This window comes from Rhinoraja longicauda, chromosome 19 (assembly GCF_053455715.1).
Source record: "Rhinoraja longicauda isolate Sanriku21f chromosome 19, sRhiLon1.1, whole genome shotgun sequence".
Classification (NCBI taxonomy): Eukaryota; Metazoa; Chordata; class Chondrichthyes; order Rajiformes; family Arhynchobatidae; genus Rhinoraja; species Rhinoraja longicauda.
Genome location: NC_135971.1, coordinates 14,716,767 through 14,736,992, shown reverse-complemented (window position 1 = coordinate 14,736,992; position 20,226 = coordinate 14,716,767). Strand labels below are relative to the sequence as shown.

General features: G+C 44.2%; 1 protein-coding gene across 1 annotated transcript; it reads right to left on the bottom strand.

Moving 5' to 3' along the window:
- Window positions 1–4,394: 4,394 nt before the first annotated feature.
- Window positions 4,395–18,231, bottom strand: LOC144602701 (zinc-binding protein A33-like). Its single transcript, XM_078415831.1, has 6 exons — window positions 17,164–18,231; window positions 16,977–17,072; window positions 16,249–16,482; window positions 15,534–15,556; window positions 15,320–15,435; window positions 4,395–6,434 (listed from the first exon to the last, which is right to left on the bottom strand). The coding sequence occupies exons 1-6, from the start codon at window positions 17,572–17,574 to the stop codon at window positions 5,902–5,904; spliced, it is 1,413 nt and encodes a 470-aa protein (XP_078271957.1). The 5' UTR covers window positions 17,575–18,231; the 3' UTR covers window positions 4,395–5,901.
- Between the last annotated feature and the right edge of the window lie 1,995 nt (window positions 18,232–20,226).

The following is a 20,226-nucleotide window of genomic DNA, read 5'->3' as shown; positions in this document are numbered from 1 at the left end:
CCAGGCCCGCCTGAAAATATAGATGACCAAGAAGAGTCATCAGAAGAAGAATCTTACCTACCTATTTGAGCCAAAGGCAAAATCGAAAGTAAAAAATATCGTGGAGATATAGAAGAGATCCTACAACAAATATATGACCAATTAAAATCATTGGAACTGACAGTTAACAATAATAACTGCGATCAACAGGAGTTTATTAAAAAATGGAGGCATTTGATAAGAAAGTTAAAAGACTGGAAGAAACAACTGAAGACACTAACGATAGAGTGAACAAGATCGAAAATGATGTAACTGCCTGGACAATAGAAAGGAAACAGATATTTGCAAAATTGGACTTGCTGGAGAATAGCACTAGACGAAATAATATAAAGATTGTCGGTCTTGAAGAAAGTGCAGAGGGAGAGGAGCCAATAGAATTTTTTCAAAAATGGATCCCGGATATCTTGGGAATGGAAAAGAGTGACCAACCAATTGAAATTGAAAGGGTACATAGGGCCTTAAGACCAAGACCAAAACATGGTCAGTATCCGCGATCAATTCTAATAAAATGTTTAAGACATCAGGACAAAGAAAGAGTTTTGCAGGCAGCTGCACAAAGTGCCAAAACGAATTCTGGTCCATTGAGAAGTGGAGAGAATAAACTTTTTTTCTACCCTGATATAAGTTATGAACTTTTGAAGAGAAGGAAGGAATTTAAACCAGTGAAAAAAGTCTTGTGGGAAAAAGGGCTACAGATTTTATCTGCGATATCCTGCAACGTTGAAAATATTTTCAGAAACTGAAGGAAATAAATTCTTTACTGACTATCGGGAGGCAGAGGATTTTGCTTTAAAACTTCCAAAAGCTCTCCAGATACAAGATACAAGATGAAAGAGAATAACATATAGACTTGAAACGGTGGAAAAATATATAAAATGAGTAGTGGAGAAAAGTTATTTTGGTTCGGGGGGGCTGGAGAACCACTGATTGATGACTGCGGGATTCATGTGTGTATTCATGGCATTAGCCATGACCTGTAAAATGGAGGGAGATAATGTTGTTTTCTTTTTCACAAACAGCATTAGTAGGGGGGTATTTTGTGTTCCTCTAATAATTTATTTTTCTTTTTTCTTTTTCTCTTTCTTTTAGCCTGGATGTTAGGGGGGGGGGGGAAGTACAGCAACATGGTGAATTTTAAGGAAATTCCCCAAAGAACTACGAGAAATGAGGTGTTAAGCAACGTTGTAGATTGGAGTCATTTTGTTAAGAATAATAGCTAAATTATTGAATTTTTTGAGTTTTAATGTTAATGGGCTAAATGGGCCGGTGAAAAGAAAACGAATTTTAACACACATCAAAAAAATGAAGATAGATATAGCTTTTTTGCAGGAAACACACTTAACAGAGATGGAATATCAGAAATTAAAAAGAGACTGGGTGGGAAGGGGGAGGGGAGTCGCAATTTTGGTTAATAAAACGTTACCAATTAAAATATAAAATACAATAATCGATCCTGCGGGAAGATATGTGATTATACATTGTCAACTTTTTTCGGAATTATGGACTTTGATGAATATTTATGCACCAAATGAAAATGATATAAAATTTATAAAAGAAACTTTTTTGAATTTGGCCGATGCTCACGATAAAATACTAATAGGTGGAGACTTTAATTTTTGTTTAGACCCAGTTTTAGATAGATCAGCTAGGACAGTTACAAAAATGAAAATAGCAAAATTAACTTTGTCATTGATGAAAGATTTAAATCTAACCGATATATGGAGAAGACTTAACCCAAGAGAAAGAGATTATTCTTTTTATTCAAATAGACATAAAGTTTACTCGAGGATTGATTTCTTTTTATTATCAACAAATATACAGGACAGAGTGAAAAATGTTGAATATAAAGCAAGAATATTGTCAGACCATTCCCCTTTAATAATGACAATGGTAATGATGGATAAGGAGGAAACGACTTATAGATGGAGATTTAATTCAACATTATTAAATCGAGAAGATTTCTGTGATTTTATGAGAAGACAAATTCAATTTTTTTTTAGATGCAAATTCCAACTCAGTTGATGATAAATTTGTTTTATGGGATGCAATGAAAGCATATTTGAGAGGACAGATAATAAGTTACACTTCTAAAATTAAGAAAGAATATATGGCTGAAGTAGAGCAATTGGAGAAAGAAATTACAAAATTAGAAAAAGAATCTCAAAGGTATGAAACAGAAGAGAAACGAAGACAACTTATTAATAAGAAGTTACAATATAATATGTTACAGACATACCGAACAGAAAAAGCAATTATGAGAACTAAACAGAGGTACTACGAGTTAGGAGAGAGATCACATAAGGTTCTTGCCCGGCAATTGAAAACTGAGCAATCTTCGAGAACGATTAATGCCATTAGAATAAATACAAATAAAATTACTTATAAACCTTTAGAAATTAATGAAACTTTAAAAAAAATTATTCTGAATTATATCAGTCGGAATCACAAAAAGAAATTAACGAGATAGAAAGATTTCTATCACAAATAAACCTTCCAAAATTAAATTTAGAAGAACAGATGGGATTAGATATGCCTTTTTCATTAAAAGAGGTTAAAGAAGTTTTAGCATCATTACAGAGTAATAAATCTCCAGGAGAAGATGGGTTCCCACCAGAATTTTATTAAAAAATTTAAAGAATTATTAATTCCTCCTTTTATGGAGGTAATACATCAGGCGGAAAGAACGCATAATCTCCCAGAGTCTTTTACGACAGCGATCCTAACAGTAATACCAAAAAAAGATAGAGACCCTTTAAAACCAGCATCATGCAGACCTATATCTTTGTTGAATACAGATTATAAAATAATAGTAAAAAATTTATCTAGTAGATTGTCTAAATATCTATCAAAATTAATACATATGGATCAAACTGGGTTTATTAAAAATAGACATTCTGCAGATAATGTAACTAGATCATTTAGTATAATGCATTTGGCACAAAAGAGGGATGAAATAAGTGTAGCAGTAGCTTTGGATGCAGAAAAAGCATTCGATAGGTTAGAATGGGATTTTTTATATAAAGTATTGGAAAAATACGGGTTAGGAACAACCTTTATAAATTGGATTAAAGCTCTAAATGCTAATCCAAAAGCCAAAGTAGTGACAAATGGCCAAACTTCAACACCCTTTCAATTAAAAATGTAAACTAGACAAGGATGTCCATTATCACCTGCTTTATTTGTGCTGGCGATAGAACCATTAGCTGAACTAATCAGAACTGACTCAGATATTAAGGGTTTTAAAGTTAACCAGGAAGAATTTAAGATTAACTTATTTGCAGATGATGTTTTGATATATTTAACAAAGCCATTAGACCCGTTGCGTAAACTATCTTTTAGATTGGAAGAATATGACAAAGTATCAGGTTATAAAATAAATTGGGCTAAAAATGAAATTTTACCCCTTACTAAAGGAGACTATACTCAATGTCGATTAGTAACCCAATTTAGATGGCCATTAATTGGTATAAAGTATTTAGGTATAAGAATTGATAATGATATGAGGAATTTATATAAATTAAATTATTTATTATTACTAAAAAAAATTCAAGAAGACCTTGATAAATGGATGACGTTACCAATAACATTAATAGGAAGAGTTAATGTTGTAAAAATGAATATATTTCCGAAACTACAATATTTATTTCAAACAATACCAATACAAGTACCGCAGAAGTTTTTTCAAGAGTTAAATAAATGTGTGCGGAAATTTCTTTGGAAAGGTAAGATGTCAAGAATATCGTTGGAAAAATTGACATGGAAATTTGATTCAGGAGGATTACAACTTCCAAATTTTAAGAATTATTATAAAGCAAATCAACTTAGATTTATTGCATCTCTTTTTGAAGAAGAAAAACCGGCATGGACGAGAATAGAATTAGATAAAATAGGAGAAAATATACCAGAAGACTTTATATATAAATGGGAACCTAAATTGATACGGGGACTGAAAGAATCTCCATTATTAAAACACCTGATCAGATTATGGAATAAGGTAAACTTTGAGGATGAAACTAAGAAATCCTTATTAGCAAGGACCCCTCTGATTCAAAACGGACTGATACCTTTTACAATGGACAATCAGCTTTTATATAGATGGTATCAAAAAGGGATTAGATATATAGGAGATTGTTTTGAAAAAGGTATATTGATGTCATTTGAACAACTGAAAAATAAATACCAAATATCAAATAATACTCTTTTTTGTTACTTTCAATTAAGAGTTTATTTAAGAGATAAACTGGGTCAAACAATGTTACTTCCGAAACCTATGGAAATTGAAAACCTAATTCAAAAAGGACAAATTAAATTTTTTATCTTTATTATGTATAATTTAATCCAAAAAAAGACACTAAACAAGGAATCCATATATCAAGGCGAAGATGGGAGACAGATTTGAATATTAATATTGATGGAACAAATTGGTCAAAATTATGCCTTGACAGTATGAAAAAATACAATAAATGTTCGATTTAGATTAGTACAATATAACTTTTTACACCAATTATATATGACACCACAAAAATTAAAGAGAATAAACCCAAGCTTATCTGACCAATGTTTTCGGTGCAATCAAGAAATTGGTACTTTTTTTCATTCTACTTGGTCCTGTTCAAAAATTCAACCTTTTTGGACAAATTTAAGAGGTTTTTTGGAACAGATTATTGGAATACTCCCACATAGCCCAAGACTTTTTTTATTGGGTGATGTTGAAGGGTTAAAACCACAACTTAAAATGAATAAATATCAGAAAGAATTTATAAAAATTGCATTAGCAGTAGCCAAAAAATCTATCGCAGTTACTTGGAAATCAGATTCCTATTTAAACATGGACCTTTGGAATAATGAAATTTCTAATTGTATCCTACTTGAAAAAATTACTTATAACTTAAGGAACAAATATGATACGTTTTTAAATATTTGGCGCTCTTATTTACAAAAGATGGGTCTATACACATAGAAGAGTTGCTGATATTCTCGTTGGTCCTTTTGGGTGCGAAGTACATATATATAAATAGTTTATTCTGATTGGAATCCCATGGAGCGTGTTCAGAACTTCCACCACCCAGGCAATCTTTCTGTTTTCTTTATCTTTCCTTTCTTTTTCTTATTAAGCATTAATACAGGGGGAGGGATGTGGGAGGGGGGTTGGGAGGGATGACTTGTTTAAAAAAGTTCTGTAAAAAAATAAATATATATATATATATATTTTTTAAAAAGAGAGAGCTAGATAGAGCTCTTAATGATAGAGGAGTCAGGGGTTATGGGGAGAAGGCAGGAACGGGGTACTGATTGTGAATGATCAGCCATAATCACATTGAATGGCGGTGCTGGCTCGAGGGGCCGAATGGCCTACTCCTGCATCTCTTGTCCATTGAAATGTAAGGTATGTTTCACCTTGCAGATGCTGCCTGACCTGCTGAGTTTTGGGGGCGATTTATGCTTTTATTCCCCATTTTAAGCCATGCATGTGGTTTGGGCCGCAGGTGTGGTAACAGGTGACAAAAGTCACTTATTAAATCAGATTCCCTCTGTTTCTGCAATTGTCAAAGTTAATTCTCAAAGTTACAGCTGGTCTGTGGTCGCACCGCGTGGCGTTGCTGCCATCTAGTGGCGGGACCAAGAAGTGACGCAGTTAACGTGTTGAAATGAACGGATCGACAGCTCTGATTCCACTTGCTGTTTATTTCTCTCTTCCCACATTTACATTCCCCCTGGTTTTATTTCCGCGCTCACTGGAGTTTTACGATGCGGAGTTTGGGGATTAAATGGGAGCCGTTCAGCGCAGACCTGTTGCCACTGGGTTTCTGCCCCACAGCCCCTGAGCCCCGCTCCTGACGCCGGTCCCGGGACCCGACCCTTTTACACACCCGGAGCGGAACCGGAGCAGATTCTCAGCCAGTGGTCTTCATCCCAAGGCCAGAAGAAAGGATAAAGTTTCTCCGTGAATTTATTCCCAGTGAAGGTGTGGAGATGGGACTTGGTGTCCGCGTCGTAAAATGAAACAGTCCCGGACTCGCAACTGAGATAAACTCCCACCCTCCCGGGGATGGGACGGGCGGGGAGACGGGATGGAGGGGAGGTGAATGCAAGAAACTCGTCACCCCACCGCCCGATGCTCCAGACTCCAGTCTCCGGGGTCGGTGTGACGCGTCCCTTCATCTCCAGAGACTCTGCGGCGACTCCCAGACTCCACAACTCACTCCCCGCCACCTCCACCTCCCAGTAATGTCTCCCCGATGTGAATCCCTCCGATCCCAGCACACACGGATTGTCTGTAAACCTCTTCCCGGTGTCAGGGAGACTCCTCCGGGTCCGGGTCACTCTCACCCTCTTCCGATCCTCAGACACCTCGAGCCACGGATGCGCTGTTTCCACATCCAGGGTGACGGAGACTGGGGGGAGAAGCAGAGAATCAGAGAGACCCCGGGGGTCGGGGGGAGACTCGGGCAGCGCGGCCCCGGGACCGGGGGAGAGGCCGCTCGGCCTCAGGCACAGGCGGGCGGACAACTCAAACCGTGCCCGGGGTTTCACCCACAACCACATCGGGTGCACAACAGACATCTCTCCCGGAGTTTTTATCCGGGGATAGCAAGGGAATTTCGTGAGGTGGGGGAGGGTGGACGGGGAGGACGAGTGCGGAGAGTGAGGGGGATTGCGAGATTGCGGTGGTGGAGAAACGAAGGGGGGGGGGGGGGGGGGGGCACTCATATATGGAGGCAGATCGGACCAAGAGGATATTGAAGTTAGCGGTAATTTGAGGTTGTTAAAGAGGAGGTAGAGGTGAGTGGTGGGGTCGTCATGATCACAGTGAAGGGGGGCAGACACGAGGGGCCAGATGACCTGCCCCTGTTTCTTGGAGTGGAGGGTGAGAGAGAGGGAGGGGTGGCTTGGACCATGGAAGGAAGCAGAGTATGAATGATCGGGTGTTGGACAGAATACCATGTGCTCATGCGCCGCATGGTGGCGCAGCGGTAGAGTTGCCGCCTTACAGCGAATGCAGCGCCGGAGACTCAGGTTCGATCCTGACTACGGGCGGCGTCTGTACGGAGTTTGTACGTTCTCCCCGTGACCTGCGTGGCTTTTCTCCGAGATCTTCGGTTTACTCCCACCCTCCAAAGACGTACAGGTATGTAGGTTAATTGACTGGGTAAATGTTTTTTTTTTAAATGTCCCTAATGTGTGTAGGATAGTGTTAACGTGCGGGGATCGCTGGGCGGCGCGGACCCGGTGTGCCGAAGGGCCTGTTTCCGCGCTGTATCTCTAAATCTAAAAATCTAATTTTGCCCACTAATAGACAATAGACAATAGACAATAGGTGCAGGAGTAGGCCATTCAGCCCTTCGAGCCAGCACCGCCATTCAATGCGATCATGGCTGATCACTCTCAATCAGTACCCCGTTCCTGCCTTCTCCCCATACCCCCTCACTCCGCTATCCTTAAGAGCTCTATCCAGCTCTCTCTTGAAAGCATCCAACGAACTGGCCTCCACTGCCTTCTGAGGCAGAGAATTCCACACCTTCACCACCCTCTGACTGAAAAAGTTCTTCCTCATCTCCGTTCTAAATGGCCTACCCCTTATTCTTAAACTGTGGCCCCTTGTTCTGGACTCCCCCAACATTGGGAACATGTTATCTGCCTCTAATGTGTCCAATCCCCTAATTATCTTATATGTTTCAATAAGATCCCCCCTCATCCTTCTAAATTCCAGTGTATACAAGCCCAATCGCTCCAGCCTTTCAACATACGACAGTCCCGCCATTCCGGGAATTAACCTAGTGAACCTACGCTGCACGCCCTCCATAGCAAGAATATCCTTCCTCAAATTTGGAGACCAAAACTGCACACAGTACTCCAGGTGCGGTCTCACCAGGGCCCGGTACAACTGTAGAAGGACCTCTTTGCTCCTATACTCAACTCCTCTTGTTACGAAGGCCAACATTCCATTGGCTTTCTTCACTGCCTGCTGTACCTGCATGCTTCCTTTCATTGACTGATGCACTAGGACACCCAGATCTCGTTGAACTCCCCCTCCTCCTAACTTGACACCATTCAGATAATAATCTGCCTTTCTATTCTTACTTCCAAAGTGAATAACCTCACACTTATCTACATTAAACTGCATCTGCCATGTATCCGCCCACTCACTCAACCTCTCCTATGTGGAACCTTGTCGAAGGCTTTCTGAAAGTCGAGGTACACCACACCCACCGGCTCCCCCCTGTCAATTTTCCTAGTTACATCCTCAAAGAATTCCAGAAGATTAGTCAAGCATGATTTCCCCTTTGTAAATCAATGCTGACTTGGAAAAATCCTGTTACTACTATCCAAATGCTCCGCAATTTCGTCTTTTATAATTGATTCCAGCATCTTCCCCACCACTCATGTAAGACTAACTGGTCTATAATTTCCCGTTTTCTCTCTCCCTCCTATCTTAAAAAGTGGGACAACATTAGCTACCCTCCAATCCACAGGAACTGATCGTGAATCTGTAGAACATTGGAAAATGATCACCAATGCGCCCACAATTTCTAGCGCCACCTCCTTAACTACCCTGGAATGCAGACCATCAGGCCCTGGGGATTTATCAGCCTTCAGTCCCATCAGTCTACCCAACACCATTTCCTGCCTAATGTGAATTTCCTTCCGTTCCTCCGTCACCCTAGGATCTGTTGCCACTAGAACATCTGGGAGATTGCTTGTATCTTCCTTAGTGAAGACAGATCCATAGTACCGTTTCAACTCGTCTGCCATTTTTTTGTTCCCCATAATAAATTCCCCTGCTTCTGTCTTCAAGGGACGCACATTTGCCTTGACTATTTTTTTCCTCTTTACATACCTAAAAAAGCTTTTTCTATCCTCCTATATATTATTGGCTAGTTTACCATGGAGTGGAATGCTCATCCTGCAACATGTGGGAGATCAGGGATCTCTGATGACTACGTGTTCAGGAAGTGTGTCCAGCTGCAGCTCCTGGCAGACCGCATTGAACGGTTGGAGCTGCTGTTGGATTCATACTGGAGCATCCACGATGCTGAGAAGGTCGTGAATAGCACGTACAGTGAGTTGGCCACACCGCAGGTAAAAGATAAGCGGACAGAAAGGGAACGGGTGGCCACTAGCCAGTGTAGCAGTAGGCAGATAGTGCAGGAGTCCCCTGCGGTCATCTCCCTCCTAGACAGATATACCATTTTGGATACTGTGGGGGGAGATGGCTCATCTGGGGAAGGCAGCAGCAGCCAAGTTCATGGCACCGTGGGTGGCTCTGCGGCAAAGGAGGGGAGGCAAAAGAGTGGAAGGGCTATAGTAATAGGGGATTCAATTGTAAGGAGAATAGATAGGCGTTTCTGCGGCCGCAAACGATTTCTGGTGCAAGGGTCAGGGATGTCTCTGAGCGGCTGCAGAACATTCTGGAGGGGGAGGGTGAACAGCCAGTTGTCGTGGTGCACATTGGCAACAAAGATATAGATTAAAAACGGGATGAGGTCTTACAAGGTGAATTTAGGGAGCTAGGAGATAAACTTAAAAAGTAGGACCTCAAAGGTAATAATCTCTGGATTACTACAAGTGCCACGTGCTAGTCAGAGTAGAAATAGGAGGATATTTCAGATGAATATGTGGCTTGAAAAATGGTGCAAGGGGGAGGGATTCAAATTTCTAGGACATTGGAACCAGTTCTGGGGGAGGTGGGACCAGTACAAACAGGACGGTCTGCACCTGAGCTGGAATGGAACCAATGTCCTTGGGGGAGTGTTTGCTAGTGCTGTCGGGGAGAAATTAAACTAATGTGGCAGGGGGATGGGAGCATGAGCAGAGAGACAGAGGGGTGTAAAATGAGGGTAGAAGCAATAGATAGCAAGGTGAAAAGTAAAAGTGGCAGGCAGACAAATCCAGGGCAAAAATCAAAAAGGGCCACTTTTCAACATAATTGTATAAGGGGTAAGAGTGTTGTAAAGACAAGCCTGAAGGCTTTGTGCCTCAATGCAAGGAGCATTCGTAATAAGGTGAATGAGTTGAATGTGCAGATAGTTATTAATGAATATGATATAGTTGGGATTACGGAGACATGGCTCCAGGGTGACCAAGGCTGGGAGCTGAACATCCAGGGATATTCAATATTCAGGAGGGATAGACAGAAAGGAAAAGGAGGTGGGGTAGCGTTGCTGGTTAGAGAGGAGATTAACGCAATAGAAAGGAAGGACATTAGCTTGGAGGATGTGGAATCGATATGGGTAGAGCTGCGAAACACTAAGGGGCAGAAAACGCTAGTGGGAGTTGTGTACAGGCCACCTAACAGTAGTAGTAGAGTTGGGGATGGCATCAAACAGGAAATTAGAAATGCGTGCAACAAAGGTAAAACAGTTATAATGGGTGACTTCAATCTACATATAGATTGGGTGAATCAAATTGGCAGAGGTGCTGAGGAAGAGGATTTCTTGGAATGTATGCGGGATAGTTTTCTAAACCAACATGTAGAGGAACTAACGAGAGAGCAGGCTATTCTAGACTGGGTATTGAGTAATCAGGAAGGGTTAGTTAGCAGTCTTGATGTGCGTGGCCCCTTGGGCAAGAGTGACCATAATATGGTTGAGTTCTTCATTAGGATGGAGAGTGACATAGTTAATTCAGAAACAACGGTTCTGAACTTAAAGAAAGGTAACTTTGAGGGTATGAGACGTGAATTGGCCAAGATAGACTGGCAATTGATTCTTAAAGGGTTGATGGTGGATATGCAATGGAAGGCATTTAAAGACCGCATGGATGAACTACAACAATTGTTCATCCCAATTTGGCAAAAGAATAAATCAGGGAAGGTAGTGCATCTATGGCTAACAAGGGAAATTAGGGATAGTATCAAAACAAAAGATGAAGCATACAAATTAGCAAGAAAAAGCAGCCTTCCAGAGGACTGGGAGAAATTCAGAGTCCAGCAGAGGAGGACAAAGGGCTTAATTAGGAAAGGGAAAATAGATTATGAAAGAAGACTGGCAGGGAACATAAAAACTGACTGCAAAAGCTTTTATAGATATGTGAAGAGAAAAAGATTAGTTAAAACAAATGTAGGTCCCTTGCAGTCAGAAACAGGTGAATTGATCATGGGGAACAAGGACATGGCAGACCAATTGAATAACTACTTTGGTTCTGTCTTCACTAAGGAAGACATAAATAATCTGCCGGAAATAGCAGAGGACCGGGGGTCAAATGAGATGGAGGAGCTGAGTGAAATCCAGGTTAGTCGGGTTAGGTAAATTGAATGGATTAAAGGCCAATAAATCCCCAGGGCCAGATAGGCTGCATCCCAGAGTGCTTAAGGAGGTAGCCCCAGAAATAGTGGATGCATTAGTAATAATTTTTCAAAACTCTTTAGATTCTGAGGATTGGAGGGTAGATAATGTAACCCCACTTTTCAAAAAGGGAGGGAGAGAGAAAACGGGGAATTACAGACCAGTTAGTCTAACGTCGGTCGTGGGGAAAATGCTAGAGTCAGTTATTAAAGATGGGATAGCAGCACATTTGGAAAGTGGTGAAATCATTGGACAAGGTCTGCATGGATTTATGAAAGGTAAATCATGTCTGACGAATCTTATAGAATTTTTCGAGGATGTAACTAGTAGAGTGGATAAGGGAGAACCAGTGGATGTGTTATATCTGGACTTCCAGAAGGCTTTCGACAAGGTCCCACATAAGAGATTAGTATGCAAACTTAAAGCACACGGTATTGTGGGTTCAGTATTGATGTGGATAGAGAACTGGCTGGCAGACAGGAAGCAAAGAGTAGGAATAAACGGGTCCTTTTCAGAATGGCAGGCAGTGACTAGTGGGGTACCGCAAGGCTCAGTGCTGGGACCCCAGCTATTTACAATATATATTAATAATTTGGACGAGGGAATTGAATGCAACATCTCCAAGTTTGCGGATGACACGAAGCTGGGGGGCAGTGTTAGCTGTGAGGTGGATGCTAGGAGGCTGCAGGGTGACTTGAATAGGTTAGGTGAGTGGGAAAATGCATGGCAGATGCAGTATAATGTGGATAAATGTGAGGTTATCCACTTTGGTGGCAAGAACAGGAAAGCAGACTATTAACTGAATGGTGGCCGATTAGGAAAAGGGGAGATGCAACGAGACCTGGGTGTCGTGGTACACCAGTCATTGAAAGTAGGCATGCAGGTGCAGCAGGCAGTGAAGAAAGCAAATGGTATGTTGGCATTCATAGCGAGGGGATTTGAGTACAGGAGCAAGGAGGTTCTGCTGCAGTTGTACAGGGCATTGGTGAGACCACACCTGGAGTATTGCGTACAGTTTTGGTCTCCTAATCTGACAAAAGACATTCTTGCCATAGAGGGAGCACAGAGAAGGTTCACCAGGTTGATTCCTGGGATGGCAGGACTTTCATATGAAGAAAGACTGGATAGACTCGGCTTCTACTCGCTGGAATTTAGAAGATTGAGGGGGGATATTATAGAAACTTACAAAATTCTTAAGGGGTTGGACAGGCTAGATGCAGGAAGATTGTTCCCGATGTTGGGGAAGTCCAGAACAAGGGGTCACAGTTTAAGGATAAGGGGGTCTTTTAGGACCGAGATGAGAACGTTTTTTTTTCACACAGAGAGTGGTGAATCAGTGGAATTCTCTGCCACAGAGGGTAGTTGAGGCCTGTTCATTGGCTATATTTAAGAGGGAGTTAGATGTGGCTTTTATGCCTAAAGGGATCAGGGGGTATGGAGAGAAGGCAGGTACAGGATACTGAGTTAGATGATCAGCCATGATCATATTGAATGGCGGTGCAGGCTCGAAGGGCCGAATGGCCTCCTCCTGCACCTATTTTCTATGTTTCTACCCTCGTACCCCATCTTTTCTCCCCATATTGCCTTCTTAGTTCTGTTGCTCCTCAAAAGAGTCCCAATCCTCTGGCTTCCCACTCTTCTTTGCTTTGTTGTACTTCTTCTCTTTTATTTTTATGCTGTCCTTGACTTCCCTTGTCAGCCACGGGTGCCTCTTACTCCCCTTAGAATCTTTCCTCCTCTTTGGGATAAATTGATCCTGCAACTTCTGCATTATTCCCAGGAATACCTGCCATTGCTGTTCCACCGTCTTCCCTGCTAGGGCCTCCTTCCAGTGAATTCTGGCCAGCTCCTGCCTCATGCCCCTTTGCTATACTGTAATACTGACACTTCCGATTTTCCCTTCTCCCGCTCAATTTTTAGAGTAAAACTTATCATATTGAGATCACTGCCTCCTAATGGCTCTTTTACTTCGAGTCCCCTTTGCTGTTTATGTTATATGATCATGGCTTGGATGTGAATGTGGGAGGTGTGATTAGTAAGTTTGGGGAGGAAGCAAAAATTGTGGATAGTAGGGAAGGTTGTCAAAGTCTGCAGCAGGATGCAGGTTAATTATCTAAACCTTATTCGCATGCAGGGATATCAAATCACGAGAGTGCAGGTTTATATTGAGAGCAAAGTATTTTAAAGTATATCTGAGATTTAGGTTTTACTAGACCAAGTGGATCCATTGGGCCCAAACCTCTCCTGCATTGGTGCAGCACCCTCACCTCCCCACCTCTCCCCCTCCTCCCCCCTCCTCCTCCTCCCCCCTCCTCCCCCCTCCTCCTCCTCCCCCCTCCCCCTCCCCCCTCACTCACTCCGCCCCCCCTCCCTCCCTCCCCCCAACGTCCCTAGGAGATAGATTTAAACCTTAAAATGTGAATAACTTTAAAAATATAACACCGATTTCAATGAAACTTCTTCCATTAGCACCAAAGGGATGACGGTGAGTAAGGTGGGCTTAAAATCGTCATGCTATCGTGTACCGTTTTGGCTGTAGTTCAGGAACAAACAAACAAACGAGAGGTTTAGTACATAGATTTACACTGAGAGTGGGTGATATCTGGAACATGCTACAGAGGAGGTGGTGGAGTGAGATATAAATCAATATATTGGAGGTATTTAAATAGGTGAGGTGGAGAAGAATGCCGGTGGAATGTGGGCAAATCGATTAGTATAGCTGGGGAAAAGATGGTCATGGACACGATGGGCCGAAGGGCCAGACTCTGTAATGTACAACCACGGCTCTCAGCTCCAAGAGCACTGAATGACTGAGTCTCCACAGCCACCGGTGCAGGGTCGTTCCCCAGTCTCTGCGTGCAGTAATGTCTCCTTATCTCTGTCCTACACGGTGCGGCCCACATTCTGAGAGAGTGCCCGCTCTCCAGACCCCTCTGACAGGGGAACCATCCTCCCTGCATCCAGCCCACTGAGCCCTGTAAGAACTGTGTGTTTCACTGAGATCTCCTCTAATACACCCAAACGCTCGAGTACACAGGCCTAGACTACCCAATCTCACCCCACACAGCAAAATCATTGTCCCAGGGAGAAGTATTGTCAATCTTTGCGGCATTCAACTCTGAGTAAGGTTTATCATGCTGTAGGTATGAAAAAAACTAAAGATCACAAGAAAATAGCAGGAGGAGTAGGCTCCACTCATCAGGCTGAATCCGCCATTCAATGTGATCCTGACTGATCTACGATGGCACCAATTCCTGTTCTATACAAGTTGTCCATAACCGCCAATTTCTCGATCCTTCAAATATCCATCTGTGTTCACTTTGCCTATTCCAATAATCTGACCTATCACTACCTCCCAGGGCAGAACATTTCAGATGCTCACTGCTGTTTATGTTATATTTCTAAGGCTTGGATGTGAATGTTGGAGGTCTGATTAGCAATTTGATAGCAGCGAACTCCATGGTAGGCTGATCAGGAAGGCTGGAACATATGGAATCCAGGGTAGTTAGCCAATGGGTAAACATGTGGCCTGAAGGTGGGAGACAGAGGGTGGAGGTAGAGAGTTGTTTTTCAGACTGGAGGCCTGTCGCAAGTGGTGCACCACAATGCTCAATGCTGAATCCACTGTTGGTCCCTATTCATACAAATGATTAGATAAATGATGTGTATGTGGGTGGCATGGCTAGCAGGTTTGTGGATGAGACTAAAATTCATGAGACATCGTGGAGAGTGAAGAAGGTCTAAGATTAAACTGGTCATAATGAACTGGGCCAACAGACTGAGGAGTAGGAGATGCAGTTTTCTAAACTTCGAGGGCATCGGTTTAAGTTGTGAAGGGAAAGTCTAAAGTTTTCAATGTTTTCAGGCACTGGGTGGCAGAGAGCTAGCTGCCATAGGAAGTGTTAGAGGCGAATATAATCTCTCTCGGCAATGTTTGCATCTGTGTTACGAAAAGGCGTTATAAACAAGAAGAGGGGAAACTGGACAGGTTTTACCTCGCTTAATGGCAGATGTTTCTCTCCACAGCGTGTTCATCAAAAAATGCTGATGGAATTTTTCAATCGACAAGGCACCGTCTGTCACTGTGAATGCTTTATCTTCATCACTAACCCTGCAAATATTTAGCAGCTGGTTATAAACTGAGCCTCAACAGTTTCTTTGAGCCTTTACACACAAACATGCAGTGTTTCAGTCAAGAGCATGTCCTACCTCTTCTTCCTCCCAGCTTCCTCCTGCAAGAAATAAAACACAAATCTGAGCAGACTGAGACGGGACATCCACATCCCAACAGCAGGAGTTTCACACAAATCACAACAAGCCCCAGAAATGTTCCATTGCCCAGCATTTATTGTCATCGTCACAGAGACAAATATTGGATATTGCCCTAGAGATTCTACAAGTGTATTAATAGCAAAATAATAACTATGGGGAGAATAGGTTCCTTTAAGAGCAAAGGGATAATTAGGATAGGATAGGATAGGTCCCCTTAAGTGCTGGCGACCTCAAGGCATGTTAAGGTGGGTAAATCAAAGGGCTTGAAGAAGTGTATCCGAGAGCAAGCCTTCAACAGATCGGTTTAACGCCGCGAAATTCTTTCCCACTAAAGAGGAACATAGGACAAACTTTCCACATGATCTTTTGAGTCCTGGAGATTTTCCATCTTTTCGGGGAAATATCAAACATTCGCTAACTCAGTGACAGGATCACAGTAACTCATCCCAAGGAGACCGCAGGCAGTGCTGAGATCCCACAGATTATGCGGGAGGCCATTTAGTTTGGGAACAACAGCAGCACAGCTCTGGAACAGACGGAGCATTTACCCAGTTCTCAATTACTGGCAAATGCAGCATTTATTTCACAAATATCCCCCACCATTTTGTGACTGTGCACTTTCACTTCGCCAAACTGGAGTGTCACCCCTCACCTTCAGAAACACCACACTGTCCTTTTGATCCATCTGCTGCTGCAACTTAAAGAGTTCCTCCTGAATAGATTTTAAATTCTCTTCGATCTTTCCAAGATTTTTCTTCATTCTATTCAGAATCCTCTTCTCTTCCTCCCGGATATCTGCCAGTACACGCTGCTCTTTCTCAGTGAGAATCTGGTGCAGTTCAGCAAACTGGGATGTGATCTTGGACTGAAGGTTGTGTGACTGTTCCTGTGAAATGAAAGGTGAAGATCAATATTTCATGTCACTGATTGTGTTTCCTCACCACCTTGACCGTAACATTTGTCCTGTGCAATTTTGTTTGCTTTGCCAGTTCAATTCTTTGTCTAAATGCTTCTGAAATGTCGAGAGGGTAATCTTATAACCCATCAATCCTTTACCCTCAATACAATTCCCTGCTGCCTATTCCTTTTCATGTGCCCTTTAATTCCCATTTATACGCCCACCATCCGCTTTCCTCGGGATAATTTTACCGTCGCCCATTGACCATTGAACCAGCGTGTATTGGGGACGTGGAAGGAATCCGACGCGGTCACAGGGAGAAGGCGTGAACCACACGGGCAGCGCCCGAGGTCAGGATCGAACCCGCTCACCAGAACTAGGAGACAGCAGCACTACTTGTGTCACTGCGCTGCCCTGTTATTACACGCGTCACAGGGATCAAACCTGCACAAGATCGGGAAATGGAAACTTAAAAGCCTCACCAGAACTCCAGAAATCTTCTCTTTCTGTTGCTGCTCCATTTGCTGGATCCCTGATTTATCTTTTGTGAGAGACTGGATGGAAGCTTTAACCTGACCCTGTGATTGTGTTTGAAAATCGGAGAATAAAATCGTTAGACAATAAAAACGGAATTAAACAATGATGCGATCAAAACCGGTTTGCTTTTACCTTGTAGTTTTCAACAGCTTCTTTAACCGGCATGAAGCGGTGCTCTCTGTGTTCCCGCCCAGCTGCACAAACCAGGCAGATCAGCTTCTTGTCAGTTTTACAAAACAGCTTCAGTTCTTCCTGATGTTCCTCGCAGTGAAGTTTACTTTCCTTCTCCGTCCGATTCAGGCTCAGTGTTCGAGCTTTCTCAGCCAGTCTCGCCAAGGCCCAACTAACCCTGAGGGTGCGGTCTGTAAACACCTCTCTACATTCCGGGCAGCAGTTTCTCCCTTCACAGTCCCAACTCTGTGTGATACAGGAGCGGCAGAAGTAGTGCCCACACTCCAGTGACACCGGATCGATGAAGAAATCCAGGCAGATGGGACAAACTACCTCCTCGGTTAAACTCTCGAACCTGTCTTTCGAAGCCATTTTAACTCTGCCACTTCCTGGTTCAAAACGCAGGTCCACTGCGCACGCTGCCGTCTAGAGGAATTAATGTAGTTCCGCTGCAAGTGTTCAACGTGAAGATGCAGAAACAAGGAACTGCAGATGCAGGGTTACAAATAAAGGTACAAAGTGCTGGAGTAAGTCAGTGAGTCAAGCAGCACATATGGAGAACATGGGCAGCAGATGTTTCGGGTCGGGTCCCTTCTTCCGACTGATTGTAGGGGGTGGAAGATGGAATAATGATGGGAGGAAGGGGGCAGGACAAAGCCTGGCTGGCAATAGGTTGACACAGTTGAGGGGGGTGAGGTAGTTGATAGTCAGACGGTTAGACAAAGGCCAGAGATGAAAAGACAGAAGGTGTGTGACAAAATGATTGAGGACTTGCGAATTGTGTCCTGATCTTCAAACAGTCTTCTCCTCAGACGGCCAAAGGTTGTGCAGGTGCACTGAAGACGCTGGTGTGTTTCACCATCAATGTCTGCCTTCCTCTGGGAAGAGGAGCGCCGGCCAGAGCACTCGAGGGTCACCACCGTTACGACCATTTTAAAGGAAGGAGACAAATCCACCCGCAGAAACTATGGAGGGTTCCTCCGCTCTCTACCACAGGGAGGGGTCAGTTACACATTAAACTGTCCTGAATATAGACGGAAGCGGAGAGTAGCGCTTGGGACAGTGTAAGGCAGGATAAAATGCTGGAAACAACTGCAGAGTGGATTCACGAAGATGGTGCCAGGATTTGAGGGTCAGAGCGAAAGGGAGAGGTTGGGCAGGGAAGGATTTATTAATTGGAGCGCAGGAGGCTGAAGTGCAGAAGATCAAGTGGTGAATAGACAGGGTGAATGCACAGTCTGTTACCCGGAGCAGTGGAATCGAGAACTAGAGGACACAGGTTTGTGGTGAGAGGTGCAAGATTCAATCAGAAACTGAAGAACAACATTTTCACACAGAAGGTCGTGGGTGTCTGGAACAAGCTGCCAGAGGGGGTAAGTGAGGCTGGACAACAACGTGGAGTGGAGTTGAAGCCCCGTTTCCTGAACAAAGAGGATACCTCCGAATCACCCCTCCTCCTCTTGCTCCACCTCCCCCTCACTCCTCCTCTCCCTCTCATCCTCTCCCTGCACCTCCTCCTCCCCCTCTTCCTCTCCACCTCTCCCTCATCCCTCTCCTTCACCTCACCCCTCCTCTCCCTAGCCTCCTCCTCTTCCTCTCCGCCTCACCCCTCCATTTCCCTTTCCTCCTCTCCCTCACCCCTCCATTTCTCTCTCCTCCCTCACCCCTCCATTTCTCTCTCCTCCTCCACTCCGGGCCTCCAAGCCCGCCTCTCTCCGCAGCCGCTCCTTGTGGAGCCGCTGCCGGGCGGGGTCGGGGCCGGGGCCGCCGCTGCAGGCCCGGCGGAGAGGGAGGGGGATGAGGGGGAGAGGGTGGAGGAGGGGGATGAGGAGCCGCGGCAACAGCGGGTCTCGGGTTGCCACCGCCATCAGCGCCATGGGGTCTTGCTTCCATAATACCGGTTGCCATCAAAGCTGAAGTGAACAGTAATCAGTCGGTATGTGTAGGAAGGAACTGCAGATGCTGGTTTAAACCGAAGACAGACACAAAATGTTGGAGTAACTCAGCGGGACAAACAGCATCTCTGGAGAGAAGGAATGGGTGACGTTTCGTGTCAAGACCCATCTTCAAACGGTCAGAATCGACCCGTGCGTTGGAAGGAACTGCAGATGATGGTTTAAACCGAAGATTGAGTCTGAAGAAGCGTCTCGACTCGAAACGTCACCCATTCCTTCTCTCCAGAGATGCTGCCGGTCCCGCTGAGTTACTCCAGCTTTTGTGTCTATCTTCAGCAATCAGTCGGTGACAAGCTTTGAGTTTAAAGTCTGAAGATGTTAGATGGGATGATTGAGCTGAATCGGAGCAAATTCTCAGCCAGGTGTTTTCATCCCAATAAGTCTCGAAGAAAGGATAAAGTTTCTCCGTGAATTTATTCCCAGTGAAGGTGTGGAGATGGGACTTGGTGTCCGCGTCGTAAAATGAAACTGTCCCGGACTCTTAACTGAGATAAACTCCCACCCTCCCGGGGATGGGACGGGCGGGGAGACGGGATGGAGGGGAGGTGAGTGCATCAAACCCGTCACCCCACCCCCGCCTGATGCTCCAGACTCCAGGGTCAGTGTGACCGGTCTCTTCCTCTCCACAGACTCTGCGGCGACTCCCAGACTCCATCCTCGACTCCCCGCCACCTCCCAGTAATGTCCCCCCGATGTGAATCCCTCCGATCCCAGCACACACGCACTGACTGTAAACCTCTTCCCGGTGTCAGGGAGAATCCTCTGGGTGCTGGTCCATCTCACCCTCTTCCGATCCTGAAATACCTCGAGCCGCTGACCCATTGTTTCCATATCCATGGTGACGGAGACTGGGGGGAGAAGCAGAGAATCGGAGAGTCCCCAGGGGTCGGGGGGAGACTTGGGCAGCGCGGCCCCGGGACCGGGGGAGAACATGTCTCCCGGAGTCTTTATCCGGGATCGAGAGGGAATTTTGTGAGGTTTCGGGAGGGGGAGGGAGAGGGCGGGCAGGACTTGAGGGAAAAAGCAAAATAGGCGGTTATGCCGATAGTTTTAAACTGAGGAGGAAGCG